Source organism: Balaenoptera ricei, chromosome 19, assembly GCF_028023285.1.
Source record: "Balaenoptera ricei isolate mBalRic1 chromosome 19, mBalRic1.hap2, whole genome shotgun sequence".
In the NCBI taxonomy this organism is placed as follows: Eukaryota; Metazoa; Chordata; class Mammalia; order Artiodactyla; family Balaenopteridae; genus Balaenoptera; species Balaenoptera ricei.
The window spans coordinates 59,920,286-59,947,946 of record NC_082657.1 but is presented as its reverse complement, the minus strand read 5'-3'; the positions used below and the strand labels follow the sequence as shown (position 1 = coordinate 59,947,946).

General features: G+C 42.2%; 1 protein-coding gene across 1 annotated transcript in view; it reads right to left on the bottom strand.

Annotated features, from left to right (window-relative positions):
- Positions 1 to 27,661, bottom strand: part of USP10 (ubiquitin specific peptidase 10) — a 91,917-nt gene that overhangs the window by 20,786 nt on the left and 43,470 nt on the right. Inside the window, exons 4-6 of the mRNA XM_059903775.1 lie at positions 16,319 to 16,387; positions 9,729 to 9,789; positions 4,203 to 5,264 (exon numbers count right to left, since the gene is read on the bottom strand). Of these exons, the coding sequence (XP_059759758.1) occupies positions 4,203 to 5,264; positions 9,729 to 9,789; positions 16,319 to 16,387 (1,192 nt within the window). The remainder of the gene's footprint in view (positions 1 to 4,202; positions 5,265 to 9,728; positions 9,790 to 16,318; positions 16,388 to 27,661) is intronic.

The following is a 27,661-nucleotide window of genomic DNA, read 5'->3' as shown; positions in this document are numbered from 1 at the left end:
AAACTCAATGGCAATACTGGCATTGTAAACTTTTAAGTCCACATAAGCTATGATTATTCTTATATTTTTATGCATCAAATTTTGTTTTCCTAAAATTAGCATTTAGGTCATATTACCATTTAAAATCCATGAAAACGCAAGCTGCAGAACTTTCACTGATTCTTAAGGCTCAATAACTGGCTCGTAATTGACATTCTGATGCTGCTAACCTGCTTTTCTGTCATCTTCCTAACTGTCCAGAACATTCTCCAAGTGTTTTTCTTTTCCTCATTACATCACTTTGGAAGAACACACGCTATCTCGGTTACCTAATAAGGTGGAGGACAGCAAAGTGACCAAAATGTACCACTACCCGTTGGCTATAGATCAACTTATGTGTTGTAAGTGGAGGAGTGTCCATTTAGTTCTTTAAAAGAGACATAACAGAAATATTAGCAAGGACATACACCTATCAAGTTAGATATGGACTGAACTCTCACCCCACAAGTGCGATTTCTGCAAACAGGTGCTGGACCTCCTCAGCTCAGGGCCTGCTGCATGATCACTGCCTGTGTTGCTTAGGAGAATTTGAAGAGAAAACGTAAAACGTTGGAGAATTATTTCCCAAGGACAGGGAAAGTATTGAATATAAACGTGATTTATAAACCACTAAAACAAAGATCAATCGGGGTATATTTTTGTTTACAATAAATACAGACCCAGGAATTCATTTTTCTGAGCAGATCCAACTTGTAGTGATTTTGTTGCTCTCTCCAGCAACAATTTTTAGGTATAAAGCTGTGCAAAATCATCTATTAAGTGTGTTTTACTAAAATTCATAATAAATGACATTACTAGATACCTGAATTCCCCCACAGAATAGAATTTTTTTAAAGCTTTCTAAGACCTCAGTTTACCTAGTTCTCTTACACTGGAATTTTAACTCCTTCTATTTGGGCATTTGGCCTAGTCTCTCTCCTCGCCCACCATTATTTACACTCCTTTAAAACAAAATACACTGATGCAAAATATAAAATACAAAATAGCTCTATTTGTGATTTGAAAGCATTTGATACAATTTAGGTTTGGGATAGGACAAGTGATCCTCAGTAAAGACCCAGGAAGCGTGTAATGTTCATCACAAGGATACGTTTCATTTCAAACTCTGACCCTGAGCTAATGGAGGGAGCCCAGGCAGAGATCACTCCTACTTCTCTGGTACTTGTCATACTTACTCTCCAACAGGCGTGTGCCTCAAGTTTTGCAACTGCTTTCAGTACAAGCTAGAAGAATTAAGATTTTCAAGTTTCTTTTGCTCACCTCCTAGCTCAGTTATTCCTACTGAAAAATGGCATATATCCCCTCACAGACACAAAGCACTCACTGAAACACGGACCCCGCGGACCTCTTGTGCAGGTTCACGCTCCCTGCGAGGTTAGGGAAGGCATTTGGTGTTTGAGAGTAAGTGTTCTTCCCTTCCATCTCCTTCTTAAGTAAGAGTTTACACTTAAGAAAAACAGCAAATGCAAAAAAAATGTTGACAAATGACACCAAGAAGACGGCCTTGCCACCAAAAAGGTAAAAGCAGAAGCCATTACAGCTATAGGTAAACAGACCATGGGTAAGTGAAAGCTGGCTATATTTCATTTCAAAAGGCTTTATGTGATTCTTATTCTTTGTTTACAGTTGATTTGTCTTTCTAATTTGTGTTTCACTTGTGGTTATACAAAAACTACTTGGCATTTATTAAGCACAGACTTAATGACAGGGCAGATGATCCAGAAATGCAGACATCCAAAATAAGTGACCCTGGGGTCAAAAACTGGCTGTGGATATTTATATTATTCTAAGAACTCAAAAAAGAATAAACTTATCTGAACTGTTGTTCCCTCCTCTTTCTTTCCCAAAAGTTAATATAATGATAAACACAAAAATTATTCTCTCAGTAGAACCACTTAGACGTTAATGCAAGTCAAATTCTATGATAACCAACATCAACAGATCTTTTAATGGAGCTAGAATTTCACACAGTTAAATACTGCTTAAAATAAGTGGGCCTAGGCTTAAAAGCGTGCCCATTTAGGAGAAGTCTGTGGTAGTGATCTGACCTACAATAAACTGAACCTACCTTATTGTTTTTATAAAGTAAAACCTCTCAGGAGGAGAATAGGACAGAAGAAAAAATTCCAAACAATCCTCTTTACCTAAGCTCGGTTTGATTCCAAGAGTGACGACTATCACTGCATTATTTTACAACATGAAATACTGAAAACTGTCAGCAACTACACTGTGTATTTCTAAGGTTCAATAACCAGGCTCAAAAGAATGAAGTATTTTAAAAGGAACCACACTTCTGCTCAGATAATTAAAACATCTTTACAACTGACCTAATCAAAAATAGAATAAGAAAATAAATGGGGGTCCCCCGCGGCAATGGAGGAACACACTGCATCAATTCAAAAATGATTCGATTGTAGCAACACTCTCCACTAATACAAATAACTAAGAGCCCCCACTTTCACATCATTTTAATTTACCTTTCTTTTTTTTTTTGCTGTTGGCCGTGCCGTGGGGCTTGCAGGGTCTTAGTTCCCCAACCAGGGAACCCAGGTCCCAGCAGTGAAAGCGCCTAACCACTGGACCACCAGGGAATTCCCTTCACAGTGTTTTAGAAAGCAGGTTAACATTACATTTTAGCAGGTCAACTAGATTTTAACACACACAGCAAACTACGTATCAAACCACATTTAAAGTCATATGACTAGAATGCTTTAAAACATTTAAAATGAATCTTTTCTTTATTTTAATAAAGACTGAGAAAATTTCCCAGGAATGGGAGGTTTTTCCTTTGTGAAGCAATTTTAAGGAACAAATACAATTACAATGCCTTCTGACTTTAAACTCAGAATGCACGTTTTTAAAAGCGTCACACCATGTATCTCTCATTACAGACTAAAAATAAACTTTTAACTTAATGATCTATTCAAAGGCTTTTACTTCCCTTTCCTGACCTTGACAGCTTTCCCTTGCAATGCACACATTTTAATAATAATAAAACATTACTAGCATTTTAATATTTATAATAAAAAATTCACCCAAATAACCTAAAAGTTATCACTTTAAAGCCCAAAATGGTGATTCATCTATCAATTAACTTCTCATTTTAAGAGAACTCCAGACACCTAGATTATTCAAAATAATGTATTCTGTATAAGAAATAAAATGCTCATTTAAAAAAATTTTAAAGTATTGCTTGCTGTCATCTTACTGCCATCAAAAGGATGTGTTTTATATTTGATGGAATTCTGACCATTCATAAAAGGGTATGCATTTTGCATCTTGCGACTGCTTTCACCCTCACCCTGGTAATGAATGCTGTCAGGCATACCAAAATGTTAAATCAGCAAACATCACATAAAGCCTAAATAAGACAGCTAATTTTAACTCGGCTAAGGGGCAAAAACCTGAAGAGGTGGTTACTAGTAACTCCTCGGAACAATGAAGCCTGAAGAGCAGCCCCGGCTTCTTAGACGTGTATAGACAGACACGGCTCCTGTTTCTGACTTTCTACTTCAGCTTTAAAAATCGCAAGTCATGCAGCTTTATAGTTTTACTGTGAACTGGTCCTACTTTTGAGCCTCAGCATGTCGAATAAAACATTAACTTTAGGCCAAACTGTTACAGTTTTTCTCATCTTGTCAAGAGTTGGCCTTGGTGTGTTAAAACTGAGTAAAATCCATTTACTCAATCCAAATGAGGCATTAAAAAGAAAAAAAACCCAAATACTTTCTTATATCCTGAGAAATAAAAAAAAGAAACCATGCAAAGTGAGTCCAAATCAGGGGTTATGACAGCAAAGGTACACAACAGCTGGAACACAGATGGGACCGCCTATCACACGGTCACACAATGGAGCACAATCGCTTGATCAAAAGGCAAGAAGTGGAAACGTCATTTGTCAACAGAAAAGGACTGGTAAAAAAAGTGGTAATGGACATGGATTTTCCACTTAACATAAAGGCAGGACACCCCTCCCCACCCCATTTTGCTCATACACCATTATACTTCTAGTAACATTTAAGGTACAGGCATTATTCAGAAAGTCCTCTTAACACACGGTAAGTCAATCTACTACCGCTCTGGGTAACAACATACCACCAAAGTTTTTAGCCCAGACTGTCTGCTCCCATCTTGGCTTCACACTTGTATCTTTTGAACTATACCTGCAATCTTTATGGCTACAGGATCTTCTGAAACTGGAACCAGCCCTTCCTTGACTTCGGCCTGCTTTTCAGAGACCAGGGAAGATGTGGCGGGAGGGGAATACTTAGCTTCCATGGAAACCACGGGCGAGGAGGAGGAGCAGGAGGAAGAGGGCTTGGAATCATGAAAGAGGCTGGCCCACGACTTGGCGGGCTGGCTCTGACCGACAGGAGCGGAGGCTGCCGCAGAGGCCGGGGCGTCCGCGGGAGGGGGGCCGCTCTCGGCCTTGGCGGGGTCCGAGTCCGAGCTCTCCACAGTGTGCAACTCCACCCCGTTGGCAGCTGTGCCCTCAACCAAGGATTCAAGTATTTGTCCGTTAGCGACTCCCAGGTTCTCAGTAGTATGGGTCCCAACGGCAGGCTGGGCCGCAGCGGTCCTCAGCAGGCTGTCCCCACCGGCCTCTGCGGGGGGGCGAGAGGGCTCCAAGTTGGCCCCGGGGCAGCCCTCAGGCCGCCCTGCAGTCCTGGCCCCGCTGTCAAGGGCTGCGGGGAAAGAACCAGCTGGCACGGCGTCGCTGACGAAGTCCGTGGTGTCCTGGGGGCTGCCCCAAGTCCTGGGTGTCCCCACGGGGGGCACATCACCCATCGAGTCCACATCCTCCATGCCTACACTGTTGGGGACTGCTGGACCGGCATGGCCATTGACCAGGGCTTCTGTGGAAGGACCACCCTCGCCGCCGTCTTTCAAGTAACTGTAATATCCAGGGGGGCGTTTTTTCTTCTTTTTACGCTCCCGTTGTCCAAGACCACCCGAGACGCCATCGTTCTCTAAAACTTCCGCCTCCACGTTAGAGCTGCCATCCAGGGCGAGGGCAGAGCCTGGGTACTGGCAGTCAGCTGAGCTGTAGTTCACTTCTTTATCGATGTCATTGGGGATCTTTTTGGAAGTTGTGCAACTAAGGATAAATTCAGGGGCCTGAGGATTCAATGTGCTTGAAATACTGTAGTTGGGAGTTCTCAGCAAAGTGTCATTGGGTTCAATTACTTCATTAACACCAAATTCAATTCTCTGACAGTCCTGTCCTGTTTAGAAAGAAAATGATCAGTAAACATCCCATTAGTTAAGAACACAGCTATACAAACTATAAAAGTCTCAGTAATTATGTCTTTTTGAAACTGAAACCTAAAGTCTTGTAGTAATTAACGAAGCTATGACATTTAATTTCTGTGCTGAATAAATAATTTGCTGAAATAAATAATAACTACAAAATTATAGTTAACCTGGGGATATGAAATACAGAAGCCTGTATTTATTTTCCACTCTCAGGGTAGCTAAGGGAGACTTTCAGAAGGTAGAAATTAAAACAAAATTATAATAGAAAACAAATAATATTCTGCCTATCTAAACACATCCCTCAATAATGATATCTGACTTTATTAGCTAACTCTATAAGCCTGAGACTAGGGCATATGTATCTTGGAAAACTTAATTTCAAAAAACCAAGATGACTAACATGGGGACTTAAAAATCAATGCCATATATATATATATATATATATATATATATATATATATATATATATATATATGTATGTATGTATATGGCTTCTCTAATTCGTGTAATTTAGTAATTCCAAAAATATGAATTACACAAAAGCACTCTTCCAAATGATCCATCTCCCGGATCTTCTCTACTGACAACCTTAACTGAAGTCCAAAAATGGCCTTACATGAGTGCATGTGAATTCTACATTAATTCATACTGGATTAACTCCATGGGTAATGAAGGTACTTCCAAAAATTCCAAAAAGATAAACTTAGGACTGCAAACCTTTAAAAATCTCCTTGTAATCCTTCGATTACTTTCTCCCCACTGACAACCACCTACATATTCTATCCATTCTAACATGGACTTTTTCCATAGGTCACATCTCAGAAATTAGGTTGAGTTTTAGAATCAACTGAGTCTTTCAACAGACACCGAGCACCAATGTCATCTTATATCTGATGAAGTAGTTATACATTTAGAAGTTAAGGAATGGACAAGTGCTTTTTAACTCATTTTTCATGCATAACTGAAGATTTCTCCAAGTCTAGCACAAGAGACCCACTTTTTTTCCAAGGTATGTATTTCAAGGGGAAAAAAATCACCATAACAAAATAATCATATTCTATTAACAAAACTGAATATATTTTACTTTGGAAGTCTTTTTACAGAAGAAAAAACAGCCCCACAGAGGGACCAGGGCCCTAAACAGTTTCCTAATTCTCCGTCTGTTTTGATATCACACGCCCTGAGGGTGGGGGGAATACAACAGCCTGACAAACAAAAAGTTCCTGAAAAAAGAATATTCATGATGGTTACGCTAACAGCAGGCTTTACTATAAAGCCACCGACAGGACAATTTGAATCCTTTGGCCCCTGAGAGCTGACCTGTTGTTTCCTTATTTTGAAAACCATCACCACAGAGAAATTAGTTTCTCTATTATTATACCTAAAAGTGAACTGTCCAGTCTGCTTCCTGGTATCCCCTATCCTGTGAGGTTTCAGGGGTGCAGGGCTGCTAAGTGGACTGAAACGGGTGTACCTGAAGAAGTGCAGGACACTCGGCATGAGGAGGCTGCCCTTTGGAGACTGTGACGTACCTTGTGAATCACACTAAGAATTAGTATGTGCTGTATCATGCAGCGCGTGCCAGATTTTGATTATTTCCGGTAGACACAGTGTCTTCCACATCTCAGTTCTTAATCTTATCGTATCATACAACATTCTAGAATGTGATGTGACATTAACGGAACCATTTCAATATGCTACAGTTGTCATCAAAACATTTACCCAACAAAGTATCTGACCACAACCCTGGAAGTCCGATTCCTACCCAGAACAGTTCCTTTTCTTATTCAGGAACACTGGTCGTGGACACACACGTGTGCTGCACTCCAGGGCAGAGAAGTCAGGACAAGACCCAACCTGTCAGGCCAGAAGAGTGGTGGAAGGCCTGGAAGCTCCTGAGCACTCGGGTCATGCAGGCAGTGGATTTGTTGAGGGAAGGAAAACCAGCTCAAATAAAACAATAACATGCTAACACAGCACTTCTCAAAGTGTGCGCACTGTAGCACACACGGTACAGTGGCCTGGGGTGCCCGGATGGGGTCCCAGAGTCTGCGATGTTCAGAGGCCCCAGGAGATTCTCATGCCCAGGGCTGTCTGAGAGCTACTGCTTAAGTGGCTTCCTCGGCTGATTTCTCCGATCAACTCTTAGTGAGTCAATTCAACAATCACGGAGCACCTAGCTATGTGCAAAGCGCTTATTATCAGGGAGGAGGGTCGGGTACAGAGGTAAGGCAAGGTCTCCGCCTCAAGGAGTTACATCTACTAGGGAGACAAACATTTAAGACGGGAGATGACAATGCAGAGGGTGGGTAAGATGAGACCTCAACAGCTTTACAAAAAGAATGCTTCATGACACAGGGAAAAGAGATCTATTTTGATCAGAAGCTAGAGAGAGGTCAGTGGAATCGACAGGATAACTGGATGGGGTGGGTGGTGAGAAGTAGGGGCTGTTTCCCGCTTTGGGAACTGACTTAAAAAGGCAGCAGTATAAAAGGCACGCCATGCAGGAGCCCCCGCCAAGAGTGTGAGTCGCTGGCTATGGTGGGCAGTAGAACAAATCCCTCTGAAGTGTTCATCCAAAACCATCCCGAGGGTCTACAGCATGGCAGATACTATACTGTGCAGCTGCTAAACACAGAAACGGATGAACTGTGGTCTCTGCCACCCACAGCTGAACTCAGCCTAAAGAGGGAGGCAGAGTGAGCTAGCACTGCAGGAGAAACAAAAGTAACGGAAACAGAGCAGAAAAGGTCTTGGAGAAAAGGAGCCTTTAAGATGGCCTGCCACTAACAGTGTGAGCAGCCGTGTTTTTGGAGGATTAAAAGATGGACTTGAGAAGAGAGAGGAGAGAATGGAGAAAAAGAGCCAAGAAGGGGATTCCCTGGTGGTGCAGTGGTTAAGAATCCGCCTGCCAATGCAGGGGACGTGGGTTCGAGCCCTGGTCCAGGAAGATCCTACATGCTGCGGAGCAACTAAGCCCGTGAGCCACAACTACTGAACCCACGTGCCACAACTACTGGAGCCCGTGCACCTAGAGCCCATGCTCTGCAACAAGAGAAGCCACCATAACGAGAAGCCCACACACGACAACGAAGAGTAGCCCCGCTCGCCGCAACTAGAGAAAGCCCACGCGCAGCAACAAAGACCCAACGCAGCCAAAAATAATAATTAAAAAAAAAAAAAAAAAGAGCCAAGAAGCGTAACTGAGCGAGGATGCCAGCCTAGAAGGAGGGATGTGGCGAGAGAGAGAAGGAAACGGATTAGAGGCGAGTGGCACTGGCACACTGGGGGGTCGGACGAGGGGAGGAGGGGGAGGCCACTACCTGGACCGGGACGGAAGGACTATTATCACAGGGAAAATAATGAGACATCTGTTAAGCACTGAGTAAACACCTGTGGCACACCTCCTATGCGCCAAGTGCACGAAGATAGGGAGAACCTCAACCCACACATAACAAAGCCACTCTGGAGGCTGGGCGGCCCTGCAAGGGCACGTGGGTCCCTCCAGCCTCACTTAGTTTATTGTCGTCCTAAGCCATCATTGGAACTGTTCTCTCCCTTACGTTCCTTACAAAGTCGCTAATAATTTTAGATATAATCACTTTCGCATTTTACTATAGATACAAAGTTTACATAGTCTTTTCAGGGTTTATATTTAAATCTAAACTATAATAAAACCCTTTCGTAAGTCAGACAAGGCTAAAGAAACAGGGAACCAAATCCCTGCTCTCAAAGAAAAGGTTAGGCTTTTAGCTTCTCCAAGGCCAGCAAGGACCTTTAACAATGCAAACTGAAAAATGGTCTAACGGGTTTGACATGTGCAAGGCCCCTGCTGTTAGTAACACTGGGCACTTAAATAATACGAAAGGGTTGCATCTCAACAACCGCCATCTCCACTTATCATCTCAGTGTCTGGGACAGAGGCAATCAATCAATCAATAACAGGCCAAGAGGTGAAGAGGTCACCTGAATTCCCAAGAGCCTTGGTGACAGACGGGGACATAAACACAAACTGCAGGACAACAGACCCGAGCTGCCACTGAACCAGGCAGAAAGCACGTGCTCAGAGAATCGCCAGCTCTGGACCCAGCAGCCAGCGCATCCAGAGAGAAAGCTCACTTCAGAACCTCTACAAAGAGCTTTGGCTATGAAGGAATATATATCTGTGTCACTGAGGACTGTTAGGAAAAAACAGAAACGAGCAACTATTTCCTTAACTCCCCTTTGCACGTCTGGCACTCTGAAGCACAGAATAAACTTTAATTCATTAGTCAAAGTGGTTCGGTGATTAAATCTGCTATAGCTTACAGCAAAAACATCAAGCAATAAGGGAATGCTTATCCAAAAGGTATGGACCGACAGGAGAACACCACTTCCAGGAAGCCTGCCCACCCAGCACACACGTCAGGGAATGAAGGAGAACATAAGCTTACCATCGGGTAGCTCAGCAGCGGCCTGCGCGCCACACAGAACTGCTCCACCGTACGGAGGAAGCTGCACAGGGAATCGGAAAGCAAATTTTAATTCAACAAATTGTTAAAATGCAAAACATGCTATTTCATTAAAGCAACCTTCATTAAAACACTTTATCCATGCAACTTCTCGTGACATTATTTTTAACAAAACAACACAGATGGAGAGACAGTAAGATTAAACATCTTCATTTTAAAACACCATCGGAATGCTTTCAAACATTTATTGTTAATAAACAGATCCAAAAATGAGGCAAAAAATAAAAATGGGCTCCAACGGACATGTCAATCCACTACAATAAAAGGCTCATGACACACCCTTCACTTCACAGGAGCTGCAGACTGCCCACCAATACAACAGTGCTTGTCTTTCTCCATCCACTGGTAAAGAGTCTTCGTGACCATCTGCGCTTGACGTTCACCGTCACTACATGTCCACTCAGCCAGAGGCAGGAACCAGGCCCAGGGGCAGAGAGTGGACAAGGCCCCTGGGAAGGAAAAGCCTGGGAACCGTGGCTCCCTTTTTCACAGGGTGCCTTAGATAACTGAGTTAACGGCTAGTGGTCACATTCCTTGTTTGGAAGAGAGAAAGCAAAAGAGCAGGTGTCTGAGCTCTTTGTAAATGCAGGAAGGTATCATGAATACACCAAAATTTTCCTTCCTAGCTATTCCATAATACTTAGAGGAGTTAGAAATGTTTCAAATGGATATGTTTGAGATGAGAAAGTTTACGATGGGAAGGGGTAAGGTAAGTGGACAGATAATTGCGACCTGAAAGCAGAACAAAAGAACAAAACAATTATCGATACATCCTAACACAGAACTTCTCAAAGTCTGCACACTGCAGCACACACAGTACAATGGCCTCGGGTGCCTGGATGCGGTGCCGGAGTCTGCGATGTTCAGAAGCACCCATGAGATTCTCATGCGCACGACTGTCTGGGAACTACTAAAGTGGCTTCCTCAGCTGCTTTCTGCAATCAACTTACTGGGTCAATTCAACAATCACAGAGATAAAAGTTCTCGCCTCAGAGAATTAATGACAAATAAGAAGCTAAGAAAACAAAGGCAGATTTGAAAGGAACTGACCGCTTTCTGGACTTGAGAGCAGCACAAGTTTCCACCACACGGGGGCACCCCAGCATTCATCACGGCAAAGCCCAGGTGGGCTGCACTTGGCCTGGCACTTGCAGCGCAAGACCATTCCACACAACATCCAAATGCTCACACCCGGTGCCCCAGCATTTACTGCTGGCACGGACACACGGAGCAGAAAGGTGCGTCTGGGGAAGCCACAAATCAGGGTGGTGTCCCTCGGCAGTCACAAAGGACGTTCAGCAAACGCCCATACACAGAACTGCCTTTTTGTTTCCATCAGTGATACTAGGGTGCCCCCTGGTGATGAAAATTACACAGTTGTAAGGTGCTCAAAGTATTTTACTTTGTTTTTTAAAATCACACTGCACTTCCATAAAATCTAGGGCGCGGTAGAGGCAGGATCTGAAAACAGCACCTGGCACACTCCAGGCCAATACTACCATTTCTGTTAGTGTGTTTGAAACACTTATTTTGATTTACTAATCTGGTAAGTGCATAATTGTGGGAATTACTGAATGCTGGAGTGAGTTCAGGCAGAGAAAAAATGTGTGTTTTATTTTTACTCTATAGCCTCGTACATGGCGCCTTTAATTCAATGAACCTCTGTCACTTGTAAGATGCCCCTTAGTCTGCGGTAAGTGGGTATAATAAATACACAGCAGAATAAAAGTGTAAGAAGTGTTCAAAGTTCTCATAGCTACTTATAAGAATAGAGAATTTTAAAAGCACAGCAAAAATATAAAATCTCGCACACAAATGCAAACTGAGCAGCGTAAAAAATGGAAGTCTAGTTATATTAGATACAAAATCAAACCGACTCAGTCTGAAAATAGTGCTACCATACTGTGAGGTCAATACTTGTGCCCTTCAATAAGAAGGTAATATTTTTAAATCTTTTTGGTGCTGCCACTATTTATTGTGCTCTCTCTAAAAGACCCTCATGAACCCTGAATCTCCCCTCTGAAATCCCATTAAGACACCAAACCACTGAGAATAACTGTCTTAACTCTGCTTCACTATACACACACACACACACATGCACACACCTCTACAGCTTGGACTATGCTATCCTGGGCTTGTTTATTCCGCGGCTGGTTGAGGTGTATGAGTTGCCCAATGTTGAGTTTCTGGAAAGTTTAAAGAACAATAAGCATTCTCTCCCTATTTTTGAACACCCATGTAATAGGATTATGACTGGAGCTCAAAATATGCTTTTTCAGTAAGTATACTGTATATTTTTTCCAGTTGGAGAAATTCATTTTTAAATTGCCCTGGCTTATCAACTGGAAGGCAGCTTTAGTAAAGGTATCAAGGCTCTCAGTTGAGAGGTACGATGCTTTTGTAGAAAGTTAAGACTATTTTTACATTTTAACACCCTGTATTTCTCAGATTTGGTTTCTCAGTCCTTGGTCCCAAGCAGAGAAAAAATACTTTAAAGTTCCTAATAGCCAAAAAAATATACGACAGGGTTCTAATAATGCCATGGCCACATGGAAGGAACTGTGAAGGTATGAGGTGCAATCGTTTTACCTCTGAGATAAAAGGTCAAACAAATGATGACGCAGTGGAATGAGATAACCATTCCTCACCCACCAGTGCAACCACACACCACCCCCACTAAGCAGTCCATGTCCCATGTGATGATATTACTATTATAATCCAGCTCCCGTGTTATAATAATCACACAGTGAGAAAGATACCTCAGCCTAATCATGCTAATTAGCCTGTGTTTCTGTTTTGCAGGTTGCTGGACCATATGTGAATCTGACAGACAACACTTGTCATACCTCCCCCCAAAACACTGATGACACACAACTATAGCTTCCGCAAATAAAAAGTCTGGGGACTTCCCTGATGGCACAGTGAATAACACTCCGTGCTCCCAATGCAGGGGGCCTGGGTTCGATCCCTGGTCAGGGAACTAGGTCCCACGCACCACAACTAAGAGTTCGCATGACACCACTAAAGATCCCGCATGCCACAACTGAAGATCCCACGTGTTGCAACTAAGACTCGGCACAGCCAAATAAATAAATAAATTTTTTTTTTAAAGTTTGATGTAACTTTACTATCAAAATCCTTCGTATCTACTAACATGTGGTACACACGAGATATTACACAATGCATTAATGGCTTCCCAACACGTCTGTGAGGTAAATAAGCATCCTCCACTTTCCAAATTCACAGTTTTAAAAAAAGGCACAGTGAGATGGAGGAAACTGCCCAAGACCATCAAGCCTGTTTAAGTAGCAAAGGGAGAAAGGAACCCAGCTCTTTAGACCTGATATATGGTATATTCTCCATTTTCATACCACAGGAAAGCCCAAGTTTTTATTCTGAGACTTACTTGCAAACAGGCACTCACAGACTCACACACACACGCACTCACTTGAGACAAGCTATAAAGTACAGAATTGGGCTTTTACTGTTTTTTTAAACTCTTAATCACAAAGAGCACAGTTACAGTTAGACTATGGTGTTCCCAGCAAGTACGACCATATTTTAGTGTGAGTCAAGACAGAAATTGTGTAAAACTTGAATCATTAGTACAGTACACAGAGTACAACCTCAATTAACACTAACACTTGGGGAATATAGGATTTGATTATGTTTGTCCTAATTAACTGTTTTTTAAATTAGGAAAGACTAAACTTCAATCCTTATTCCACAGAATTCTAAAATGCACAGATACGTTTTACTGCCTGAGGAAATACGATATATAATCTACCTTTCACTATTTCCCAGCTCATACCCTTAGATTTCGTAAAATCATAACTGCTAACATCAACAAACACAAGAGACAGAGGTGGCATTGAGCTGAATTTATTCATTTTCTAAAATAAAACCTGATATAAGCTTTATCTTCTGATATCTTTTTCCTAAAGTGAAGAAGACAAGTAATACATCTTTCTTATATCTGCATAGCCTACATAATGCTTTCAATATGCTCTCATTTAATCCTACTTCCACAATCCTAAAAAATTTTAGAATTCAAGAAGCCAAGGTGCAGAGCCAAGGACTTGCCAAGGTCACATGTAGGTGGCCCACCCAGACCCTAACCCTATTTTAAGCACTTAACTTCTCCTGCCCCATGTTAACAAACAAAAGAACTCCATACATGAATATCTAATATGCATGCAAATATATCCCTTATTAAGGGATCCAAAATTAAGGAGTCTAAAAGGCTAGTTAGATTTCATTAAAAGTTAACTAAGATTTTACTTAATATATACACTTACTTCTCCCTTTTCTCCTTTTCAATGCAATTTCAACAGTCTTCATATTTAAAACATCAATCTGAAAAAATGTTCCAGATAAGTTTTTATTAAACTAAAATAGTAACCATCAATCACATGAAGAGTGGACATAAAAGAGGACCTGGATGGAGATATAGCACAATCCTGTTCAGGAAACTATCATAGACATGTTAACTCTCCTACAAATTAATGCATAATTTTAACACAATTCCAATTGAAATTTCAATAGGATTTTTCATGGAACTTCAAGTGCTGATCATAAATTCCTAGGGAAAAGTTATGGATGAGTAAGAGACAAAATACCTCTAAGTATAAAGGGGTGCCTGTCCTACCATAAGACTGATTATAAAGCTGCTGCAATTAAAACAGGGGAACCAGAACCCACTGAGCCCATGTGGAGATGTGCGGCCTGACTGTGGCACCCCAGCAAAGGGTGAATGGTGCTGGGACAACTTGCTATTGCCATTGGGGGGGGAGGGGGGGAGGTTAACATCCCCAACACACACACCATCAACACCGCAATCTCAGTTTCATTACATACTAAACTGAAAATAAAAACTTTAAAACTTTTTAAATGTCTTTATTACCTCAAGGAAAGGAAGAATTTCTTAAAGATATTTTTTGAAAAACCAAAAATCCACAAACCATGAGGAAAAAAATCAATACATTTAACATTAAAACTTAAAAATGTATTCCCGAAGATTATTAATCCTATAAATCAATTTTAAAAAAGACAAGCCATTTGATAAAAATATGGACAAGGGATATAGACCAGGTAATTAACAGAAGAGTAGAAATCTACACTGCCAACAGACATATGAGTAATGTAATGGTGCTCAATTGTTTGTAATCTCGAAAATGCAAATTAAAATAATGAAAATCCATTTATTACCCATCAGATTAACAAAAATTTTAACTATGTCTATGCTGACAATTAGCAAGAATTTTTTTAGGGACCTCCCTGGTGGTGCAGTGGTTAAGAATCCACCTGCCAATGCAGGGGACATGGGTTCAATCCCGGGTCTGGGAAGATCCCACATGCTGTGGAGCAACTAAGCCCATGCGCCACAACTACTGAGCCTGTGCTCTAGAGCCCGTGAGCCACAACTACTGAGCCCGCATGCCACAACTACTGAAGCCTGCACGCCTAGAGCCCGCGAGCCAAAACTACTGAAGCCCGTGTGCCTAGAGCCCATGCTCCGCAACAAGAGAAGCCACCTCAATGAGAAGTCCGTGCACAGCAACGAAGACCCAAAGCAGCTCCAAAGAAAAAAGAAAAAGAAGAATTGTTTTTAAAAAATGAGATCTAAAAACCCTCATGCACTGCTGATGGGAAGGGAGACTGTTAAAACCGCTTTGAAGGCAGACGCACAGTCTCTAATAAAACTGAAGATGCTTATTCCTTGCAGAGCCCCGCAACTCCATTCCTAGGAATAGTTCCTGGAGAAACCCACAGAGGAGCATGAGGAGACATGACAAAATATGTTTACTGCCACATTTTTGTAATAGTGGTAGAACTGAAGACTTAAATAGTCCTGAACAGGGGAAAAGGTATGTTCAATATTTAACAATTAATGGGGAATTCCCTGGCGGTCCAGTGGTTAGGACTCGGTGCTTTCACTGCCGTGGGCCCAGGATCATTCTCTGGTCGGGGAAGTAAGATCCCACAAACCACACAGCGCGCGGCCAAAAAAACAAACAAACAAAAAACAATTTAACAATTAAAATCAAAGACCAAGAACAAAATGTACAGATAAATCTAAAGAATATTTAACTTAAAATAAGCAAACTACAAAATGATGAATACAGTATGAAACCACTTATGTGACATTTTTAACCACAAAAACAATACACTGTACTATCTATCAATACATATGTATGTAGTACAAGGCGAAAACCATAGTCAGGAAACAATGCTGAGCAATTTCAGCAGGGTCAGCATTTCTGGAGAAGAAGAATGAGAGGATACAATGGGGGCTTCCACTGTCTCTGTAATGCTTTGCTATTTATAAATATAGCAAAATGTTAACAGTAGTCAAATCTGATTGGTGGGTTCAGTCATTTCTCATGTTAGTCTCTACACTCTTCTGTACACTGGAACTCCTAATCAAAAGACATAAATTAAAAAACAAGAACTAAAACATAACCATCAATTAAATCTATGCACGTACTCAATAAAGCAAAGTTGTGTCTTACCTCAACTGAAGAGCGAGGAGTCACAAAGAACTGATTGAATTCATCAGGGCTAAAATCTCCAAAAATATACTGAAAAAAAGAGAATGACTGATCACATACAATACACAAATTATACAGTTTCAGAAAAAAAGTGTTACATCTCAATCCTATGAATAATTGGGCCAGAACCCCCAAGACCCTTTCTCCATTAAACAAATCAAGGATCTGCAAACAGATTTCTAGATGTAGTGTTTTCCAATTACAAATAAGAAAATACTTCGGTTTTCCATAAATTGTCAAAGAACAGCCTAAGGTTAATAGAGCTTACTTTTGTTACCAAGGCTGTTGCCCCAGAATCATACCCCTGCCCCTCCCTCAAATAGAAACCTTATTCTTATCTAAGTTTCGGGAGGAAGCTGCAAAGAGGAAAAAACAACTGGTTAGGACCAACAAGGCCCAAGATGGCGGAAGATGTGACTTCCAGCAGAAGTTGAGTCTCATTACATTCTCACCGTAATACGTTAGCATATGCTAAATGACCCACCCACCGGCACCATGACAGTTGAGGACTGCCATGACAACAACTGAGGCAGCCCATACAAGGACTGAAGAGGAGAACTGCAACAGTCCCAGGTCCAAACCACACCCCTGTTCTCCAATAAGTCATGAATATTCCTCCCACTCTTTCCAAATCCCTCTCTTTTACCTTGACCCTCCTATATGTTTGGTACCTCTGCCCAAATTGGGTTGAGAAGTTGATTTGGAACTAGGTTCCTGCTTCTCCATTCTTTGGCCATTGAATAAAGCTTGTGCCGTTCCAGTCTCAGCATCGGTTTTGTTATTGGCTGCACAAATCCGATCAGAAAAAGAACCTCCCTGGCGGAGACAGGTGGCCTCAGCTGGGGCTTAGGACCACAGAAAGGGACCAGTCAACTAACTCGGCAACACTGTGAAACAGGTCAACTCTGCACACCAAACTTGTAAGTAGACTCCTGCTTGCAGGAGAATTTTTTAGGTTCACAAACATTTCTAGTTGTTCCATTTACCCTTTCGGCTGACTCATGTCACTACCTCCATTTCAGTTTTCCCTACCGTACATACTAAAGAAAAGCAGAAAACGTGGTTCCAACGGGAAGATAGGGAAATCCAAAAAAAGGAAATGTTAATGACTCTGATGGATGAACTTTAAAAATATATGTGAAGGGCTTCCCTGGTGGCGCAGTGGTTGAGAATCCGCCTGCCAATGCAGGGGACATGGGTTCGAGCCCTGGTCTGGGAAGATCCCACATGCCGCAGAGCAGCTAGGCCCGTGAGCCACAATTACTGAGCCTGCGCGTCTGGAGCCTGTGCTCCGCAACAAGAGAGGCCACGATAATGAGAGGCCCGCGCACCGCGATGAAGAGTAGCCCCCACTTGCCACAACTAGAGAAAGCCCGCGCACAGCAACGAAGACCCAACACAGCCATAAATAAATAAATAAATAAATAATTAAATAAAATTAAAAAAAAAGTTATAAAAAAAAAATATATATATGTGTAATTTTTTTACCTTAAAAGTACACTGGAATGTGATACACAGATAAACATACTGTTCAACAGACACAAACCTCGCTGTGAACTCTCACTTCATAGAATTCTGAAAGTTACTTTCTGAAAAACTGGTTAACCCGCACGGAAGTAAGTTTGACGAGTGCCAAGCAGTTCAGATTCTCCCTGAAGCTTCAAGAAACAAGTCATTGATAAGAATCAGTATGACCTGATTTCCACAACAGGGAATCACTCACTTCATCAATAATTATTTAGAGCCTATTAAATGTCATGCACAACAATCGATATTAGATATAAAAATGGCAAAAGCAGAGTCGTGGTTCCTCTATTCTAACAGAACTGACAGTCTAATAACTTGTGAGGAAATTTACAGTATCCAAACATATACAAATAGATAATAACCATTATTATGGTAACTGAGTAAATGGAAACTAAGTCTCAAAATCTGTTGGTAAGAATGCACCAGTAGGGACTTCCCTGGTGGCGCAGTGGTTAAGAATCTGCCTGCCAATGCAGGGGACATGGGTTCGAGCCCTGGTCTGGGAAGATCCCACATGCCATGGAGCAACTAAGCCCGTGCGCCACAACTACTGAGCCTGCGCTCTAGAGCCCACGAGCCACAATTACTGAAGCCTGTGCGCCTAGAGCCCATGCTCCACAAGAGAAGCCACCGCAATGAGAAGCCTGCGCACTGCAACGAAGAGTAGCCCCTGATTGCCGCAACTAGAGAAAGCCCGTGCACAGCAACGAAGACCCAACGCAGCCAAATAAATAAATTAAATTAATAAATAAATTTATTTATTAAAAAAAAAAAAAAAGAATGCACCAGTATTTCTGGGGAAAACATTTTTTTGGAGGGCTCTTTCACAGTAGCTACCAAGACCGTGAATATGTATTAAAAACAAAAACATCTTGATGTAATATTTATGTATACTTGCAAAAGTCCACAAAGAAATTGTGCACTGACAGTAATGGTGAAAATGCAGAGTCCCAAAAACAACTTAGAAATAGTCTTCTCCTGAAATACTGTCATTGTGAGCTTAATTAGACTTATCACCAAAACTGGGGAAAAGCTTATTTTAATTTCACTCCAACACAACACAAAGCAACGTAAGGGAAAGTTATCTTTAAATGAGAAGAAAGAAAGGTGGGGTGGGAGAAGAAATGACACTGCTGCCTGGCATTCCTTTCTAGTCCCACCGCAGAGAGATCCTTAAGTCTAGATATAAACCTTAAAATTTACTCAGAAGAAAATAAAAAGATGAGCGATACAATGGGAGAAAATATTCCAGACAATACCAACTGCTGGCAGGGATGTGAAACAACTAGGGATGCGGAATGATACAGCCACTCAGGAAAAGAGTTTGGCACTTTCTTATAAAGTTACTTACCATACAACCCAGGAAGCCCACTCTTAAGTACTTACCAAAGAGAAATGAACACCTATGTCCACACACACACAAAAAAAAGCCTGTATGCTGAAGTTTACAGCAGCTCTATTCATAACTACCAAAAACTGAAAAGAACCCAAATGTCTATCCAAAGGTGGATGTGATACATCTACATGATGAACTACTACTCAGTGACTCGAAAGCATCACGCTAAGTGAAGAATTAGACTTAAAAGCCCGCAAGCTATATGACTGCATTTACATAACATTCTAGGGCTAAACTCTAAGGACAGAAAACAGACCTGTGGTTGTCAAGGTCTGGGGAAGAAATGATTACAAAAAGGCACACGGGAACTTTTAGGGGGAATGGAAATATTCACAGGGCAAGCCTGTTAGAGAAATAGTAAACTTCCTACCTGCCAAGGGAACACACCCACGAAAATACTAATGACTTCAGCCCTTGAATGTGAATGGACAACAAAAAAAATCACAAGACACGTGTGGGAACAATCAACAGCAATAAAGAGAGTTACTACTAAAATGAGGGGGAAATGAATCTGTGTAAACAAAACATAGGAAACAGAAAAGAACTTAAAATTCTAATCTGTATCCTGAAAGAAATTCGAGCAGGTAAAATAAGCAGACTGCCATGAAAAAAGGACGTATTAGGGACTTCCCTGGTGGTCCAGTAGTTAAGACTCCATGCTCCCAATGAAGGGGGCCCAGGTTCGATCCCTGGTCAGGGAACTAGATCCCACATGCCGCAACAAAGATCCTGCATGCTGAAACTAAGACCAGGTACAGACAAATAAAAAAATTTTTTTTATTTAAAAAAAGGGACAGGGGACTTCCCCAGTGGCACAGTGGTTAAGAATCCACCTGCCGGGCTTCCCTGGTGGCGCAGTGGTTGAGAGTCTGCCTGCCAATGCAGGGGACACGGGTTCGAGCCCTGGTCTGGGAGGATCCCACATGCCGCGGAGCTACTGGGCCCGTGAGCCACAACTGCTGAGCCTGCGCGTCTGGAGCCTGTGCTCCGCAACAGGAGAGGCCGCGATAGTGAGAGGCCCGTGCACCGCGATGGGGAGTGGCCCCCACTTGCCGCAACTGGGGAAGGCCCTCGCACAGAAACGAAGACCCAACACAGCCATAAATAAATAAATAAAATTTAAAAAAAAAAAAAAAAAAGAATCCACCTGCCAATGCAGGGGACACAGGTTTGAGTCCTGGTCCGGGAAGATCCCACATTCTGTGGAGCAACTAAGCCTGCACGCCACAACTACTGAGCCTGCGCTCTAGAGCCCACAAGCCACAACTACAGAGCCTGCACACCACAACTACTGAAGCCCGTGTGCCTAGAGCCCATGCTCCGCAACAAGAGAAGCCACCGCAGTGAGAAGCCCGTGCACCACAACGAAGAGTAGCCCCCGCTCGCCGCAACTAGAGAAAGCCCGTGCACAGCAACGAAGACCCAACGCTGCCAAAACTATAAATAAATAAATAAATTTATTTTAAAAAAGAGGGGGGACCAATTACAGAACCAGAAAGTATTCACAGAAATCAGAAAATTATTAAATTTAAATTACTAAATTTACAAGCTCAACAAACCTTAGAATCAACAAAATAAATACAAAGCAAGACAGCAATGCCTTGAAAGTTCCAAGAAAAAAGTATTTTGTTTTTGTTTTCATAGAATTCTATTCTATAGTTTATTACTCAAGTGCAAAAGGCAAAATAATTCTCAGACACTCATACACCCTTGGGATGGGTGGGGTGGACTGCTTAAGAATTCCAGAAAATGAATTCAAGAGATAGAAGAGCAGTAACAAAGAGGATCCAAAAGATGATTGATACTGTAGCTGTGAAGCCCAATGCAAACACTAAGACTCATGCTGTTTTATTTAATACCAACAGGAGAAATGTTGTCCACGTAAAAGATATCCACTCTACCTTCTGAGTGGCTACTTTAATTCAGAATGTGGGGAAGACATTAGAATGAGAACTGAATGTTCTTTAGGATTGCTAAATTATTCTTTTTTTTAATTTAATTTTATTTATTTTTTATACAGCAGGTTATTAGTTATCAATTTTATACATATTAGTGTATACATGTCAATCCCAATCTCCCAATCCACCCCACCCCCGCTTTCCCCCCTTGGTGTCCATACGTTTGTTCTCTACATCTGTGTCTCTATTTCTGCCTTGCAAACCAGTTCATCTGTACCGTTTTTCTAGATTCCACATATATGCGTTAATATACGATATTTGTTTTTCTCTTTCTTACTTCACTTTGTATGACAGTCTCTAGGTCCACCCACTTCTCTACAAATGACCCAATTTCATTCCTTTTAATGGCTGAGTAATATTCCATTGTATATATGAACCACATCTTCTCTATCCATTCATCTGTCGATGGGCGTTTAGGTTGCTTGCATGACCTGACTATTGTAAATAGTGCTGCAATGAACACTGGGGTGCATGTGTCTTTTTGAATTATGGTTTTCTCTGGGTATATGCCCAGTAGTGGGATTGCTGGGTCTAAGTTATTCTCTTTAGGCTGGTTTTCTCTTGGAAAAATAAAAATAAATGAAATGCTCATTTAAATCACATTTTTAAGTAAATTTCTTTGAGTTCCTATATAAAGTCTTTTAAAAAAGAGAAATTGGCCAATCCAATAAGAGAATTAAAATTCCAAAAGATATAATAAAATCTTGTCAACGGAGGGGAGAGGGGATAGAACCGTGACGCCCCCGCAAGCCTTCTTGTCAACTCCCTGTGCCAGTCTACTGGGAGCAACCTCATGGTCAACAGTCAGAATGCTTAGAAAGGCTCCAGGGAAAGCCTTTTTCTATTATTTTCAATTTTACTATTTTACTTAATTCTTTATTTGTAAAGTATTATTTGAAACACTTCGCTACAGATTTTAAATGTGCTTTCTCATTACAACTTCATGTTAACAACTTCACGGATATGCAGCTTTAACCTGATTACAAAATCCACGCGGGGGGCGGGGGGCGGGGCAAGGCACGGATTCCCCAGCAGTCCAGTGGTGAGGGCTCCACTGCAGGGGGCATGGGTGCAACCCCTGGTCACAGGGAACTAAGATCCCGCATGCCGCGTGGTGTGGCCAAAACAAAACGAACAGCACACACACCAAACTGACTGGGTGGGTGGGGTGGGGGTGGGGGTGTGGCTGAGGAGGGAGCATGTACAGAAATTGAGAAATCTCCAGACACAGGGAGGGTGGGAGGGAGGGAGACGCAAGAGGGAACAGATATGGGGACATAAGTATATGTATAGCTGATTCACTTTGTTATAAAGCAGAAACTAACACACCATTGTAAACCAATTATACTCCAATAAAGATGTTAAAAAAAAAAAAAAGAAATTTTCAGGGCAAAAAAAAAAAAAGAAATCTCCAAGACACTGTTAAATGAGAAAACATTCTTTGGGTAAAAAAAAAGGAAGAAAATAGAAATATTGATCTGTGTTTGCATAAAGAGATAGATATTGGAGAGGGAACCAAGAAGGGAGTAAAACCCTTGACTATACAGAGTCGGGGGCGGGGCAGATCCCTGTGGAGGTAGTGGAGCAGGGAGTGAGATTTCTTAGCGTATACCTTTTCAGAGTTCTTAGTTCTGAACCATATAAATAACTATCGAGGGCTTCCCTGGTGGCGCAGTGGTTGAGAATCTGCCTGTCAATGCAGGGGACACGGGTTCGAGCCCTGGTCTGGGAAGATCCCACATGCCACGGAGCAACTAGGCCCGTGAGCCACAATTACTGAGCCTGCGCGTCTGGAGCCTGTGCTCCGCAACAAGAAGAGGCCGCGATAGTGAGAGGCCCGCGCACCGCGATGAAGAGTGGCCCCCGCTTGCCGCAACTAGAGAAAGCCCTCGCACAGAAACGAAGACCCAACACAGCCATAAATAAATAAATAAATAAATAAATAAATAAATAAATAAATAAATAAATAAATAAAATACATCTTTTTAAAAAGTCAATGTAAACAAATCATTGTACAACTATTCAAGTATATGCATTTTGCAAAGTTGTGTTTGCACCTATGTTAGTTTCAAGATCTCCCTGACAACAGGGACTAGGACTTGATGAAAACATTTAATCCAAAAAAGATACCATAAGCAACTGCCAACTATCAAATAAGCAATGCTAAAGTATCATTTAACACCTGACAAACTGCTAGCCAGAGCTGCTCTGAACTCCAATGTAATTTCGGTAACACCAGCCCACATATATCAGTAAACAACTCCAACAAAATGCACATGAATCACATCCTCTTGCCCTAATCGGACCTATTTTCAATCTTTAAAATGCATGAATTTTTGAAAATAAGTAGTTACATTTCAACAATATAAAAAACAGTCCTTTCAGTTTTGCGACTGAGATAACAGAGGGGGTTGCTAAGAAGCTGGTATTATCAGCATCTCTGCAAGGTACTCACTGTTCAGAGTTTTGGTTAGGATTTCTATTTCCTGTACAATGAGTATTTCCCATATGCTCATGGCAGATAAACTATATGTATCTTTTTCCTATGTATCTGTACACATATTTCTTAGACTCAAACAGGAATTCAAATGAAACATAGTAACTGCAGATAAAGAAAGGCCTGATAGTTGGGGAGTTCATTCTCAAAGGTCAGCAAAGGTCAAGTCACTGAGGTCTCAAGTAAGGGGAGATTAAGAATAAAAGACAATTTCCTGCCATCACAGTGCATGTGAAAAAAAGGTAAATATTTCTTTCACAGGCAAAGAAAGTAATGTTTCTTTGGTAACCACTCAAACATTTGTGGGAAGTGATACAATAAAATACCCCACATAAACCTGGAGGCTATGACATCATTTCAGTGCTTACCAAAATCATCTGCATCATTCAAAAACAATTACAGGAAGCATTACTATGAAGGAGCATTTTTTATCCACACTGTTCCAAAAAGGCAAACAGAAGTACTGCTTGTACAGTAAAATTTACCTTAAACAAATTAGGAAGAAAAAAAAAAAAAGTTAAATTACAAAGTTAAAGCTACAAAAGCAAAGAAAGGCCAAGTATTTATTCAACTGCAAACCCCAGTGAGTGGACATAAATCACACTGCCCTGCACTTTAGTGACAATTATTTAACTAAAACTATATCTGAGTAAAGGTTAAAGCATCACAAGTCTTGCGACACCAAAGAGTTTATCGCAGAAATTCAAGGCAGCCAATTGCCATTAAAATGTTCAAGTCTCACCATCCCCCCAAATTTTCCTAATCTTCAGTCACAAATTATTTTAGATGTTTGGCAAAATGAAGAATGTTACCGAAAAGCAGGGGGAGGGGCTTCCCTGGTGGCACAGTGGTTGAGAGTCTGCCCGGGTTCGAGCCCTGGCCTGGGAGGATCCCACATGCGCGGAGCAACTAGGCCCGGGAGCCACAACTGCTGAGCCCGTGCGTCTGGAGCCTGCGCTCCGCAACAAGAGAGGCTGCGATAGTGAGAGGCCCGCACATCGTGATGAAGAGCGGCCCCCGCTTGCCACAACTGGAGAAAGCCCTAGCACAGAAACGAAGACCCAACATAGCAATCAATCAATCAATCTTTAAACAAACAAAAAAAAAAGCAGGGGGAGGACTGTGCTCTTCCAAAAACTCAAACGTCACAAAAGGCTGTGGAAAAGTTCCAGATTACAGGAAGCTAAAGAGACAGGACAGGCACTTCCCTGGTGGCGCAGTGGTTAAGAAGCCACCTGCCAATGCAGGGGACACGGGTTCGATCCCTGGTCCGGGAAGATCCCACATGCTGCGGAGCAACTAAGCTCGTGCGGAGCAACTAAGCTCGTGCGCCACAACTACTGAGCCTCCGCTCTAGAGCCCACGAGCCACAACTACTGAGCCCACGTGCCAGAACTACTGAAGCCTACAGCCCGTGCTCCGCAACAAGAGAAGCCACCACAATGAGAAGCCCATGCACCACAACGAAGAGTAGCCCCCGCTCACCGCAGCTAGAGAAGAACCCGCGTGCAGCAACGAGGACCCAACACAGCCAAAAGTAAAATACATAAACTAATTAATTTATTTAAACACAAAGAGAAAGAAAAGAAACACATCAGGAAAAGGGGCACGCCCACAGCACACTTAGGGTAGAAATGAGCCCCTTCACTGCAGCCCAGCCCGGGGGAGCCTGGCCCCAGAGGGCCGAGGGCTGTACAGCCTGGGGAAGGGGCAGGCCAAACTGGAAATACCCGTGTTCCTGCTACAGGAAAGCAAAGACACAATATCAGCCCAAGGAAGGTAAGAAGGAGGAAAGACATTTGCCAGTCGCCCGCATGACCTACAGTTGGTTCTCCACGGATCTAACGAAGCCACAGGAAACAGCAGTTTCTGCTTTCTACAGAAAGCAGGGGACACGGAGGACGACCACCACAACGCGGCACTAGGGGGCGCTGGAGCACAGCTTCCAAAGCTCCATCTCCAGAAACACGAGTTATTATATAGGCTGCCACCAAATCGACGTCCTCTGCCTGCAAAAGGACTCAGGAAAATAAGACGTCAGCCTCTGAGGTAAAAAAATCAGGATACAAAGGCATGATCAATAAACACGTTGCTGCGTGTGCACTGTACACACTGTACAGGTTCCAAGGCAATCACTGGAACCACTGTGAACCCAGCCCCTGGGACAGTGTCCCGAGAACAGACGCAAAGCCAAGCCTCGCAGGGTTCAACGACAGAACCAAGCACAAAAAGTACAAAGTCTTCTCTCTCTTTTCCCAACCCAAGGAAACTGAATTTGGGAGATAGGAGGAAACATTAAGGACTAATAAACTGTTCCAAGCGACAAAAACTTTAATTTCATCTCTAAAATGAGGGTATGCCAGACTAAGCAACCTCCAAAGTTCTTCCCAGCTCCAAAAGGATCTCCTGGATATAACCAGGAGAAACACAGGTTTGGAAATGCTCTCAGACTAATATGGCTACCAGATGGTTGGCCCCTGAACACATCATGCTGACCGAAAGAGGCCAGACTCAAAGGGCCACACGTTGTATGATTCCCTTCATGTGAAATGTCCAGAAGAGGCAAATCCCTAGAGACAGAAGGTAGATGGTGGTTGCCAGAGGCTGGGCGGGGAGGGGATTACGGAGTCACCACTGACGGATATGAAGTTTCTTTTTTTTTTTTTTAATACATCTTTACTGAAGTATAATTGCTTCACAATGCTGTGCTAGTTTCTGTTGTACAATCTTTCTGGAATGATGAAATGTTCTAAAATTGACTGTGGTGATAGTTGCACAACTCTGTGAATATACTAAAAACCACCAAAATGTACAGCTATTTAAATGGGAGAATTCCATGGCATGAAATTATTTCAACTAAATAAATGAATTAAAAAAAAAAATCAGGTCAGTACTTGCATTAAAAAAATCTAAATTTCTTTACACTTTTTTTTTGATCAGGACCCAGTACTTGAGGACGCTAACGACATCTACTGAGCAGTCACCGTGTGCTCTTAACTTTGGAAAGTGGTGTGGGTGACACTTCAGTGAACACACAGCAGGAATTTCACTGATTTAACAGTATGGATTGAGCACCAACTACCCACACTGAACGGTGCTAGATTATGAGAATAAATTTTGAATAAGACAGAAATAAGGTTTGGGACATCATGACAATTACAGTTTCGTCACAGTGCAAGTGGACTGCAAGCTGCAAAGAGCATTACAAATGGCAGAAGCAGACAAAGGAAGAGGGACGCAGAGAAAGGCTTATTCCTCCAACTGCCTGGGTAGCAGCAGGATTCTGCTTACTTTCTTGGGGCCAAGGAGTCCTGAGAAGGGAACAAATGGACAAACTGTGACATGGCCACTCCCACAGAGAGCAACCCTCCTTAGGATTCAAATGTCAGCCTACTACAGTTTAGTGTTAGCTTCATGTGGTTTGTGTATTTCATTCTGACTACTAAAGTCCTATCAAAAGTTATTCTCTCACTTTTCCAAGTAGGATTTTTGATAGGTTGGATGTAGTTCTTCTTTTTTTTTTTTTTTTAATTTTATTTATTTATTTATGGCTGTGTTGGGTCTTCGTTTCTGTGCGAGGGCTTTCTCCAGTTGCGGCAAGCGGGGGCCACTCTTCATCGCGGTGCGCGGGTCTCTCACTATCGTGGCCTCTCTTGTTGCGGAGCACAGGCTCCAGACGCGCAGGCTCAGCAATTGTGGCTCACGGGCCTAGTCGCTGCATGGCATGTGGGATCTTCCCAGACCAGGGCTCGAACCCGTGTCCCCTGCATTGGTAGGCAGATTCTCAACCACTGCGCCACCAAGGAAGCCCTGGCTGTATTTCTTTAAATGCTCTCGTGGAGAGTCTAAGCTAAAACTTGTTGCACAGACTGCAATCTCCAAATTAGAAAACATGATTCACTTAACAGAAATCCACTTTTACCAAC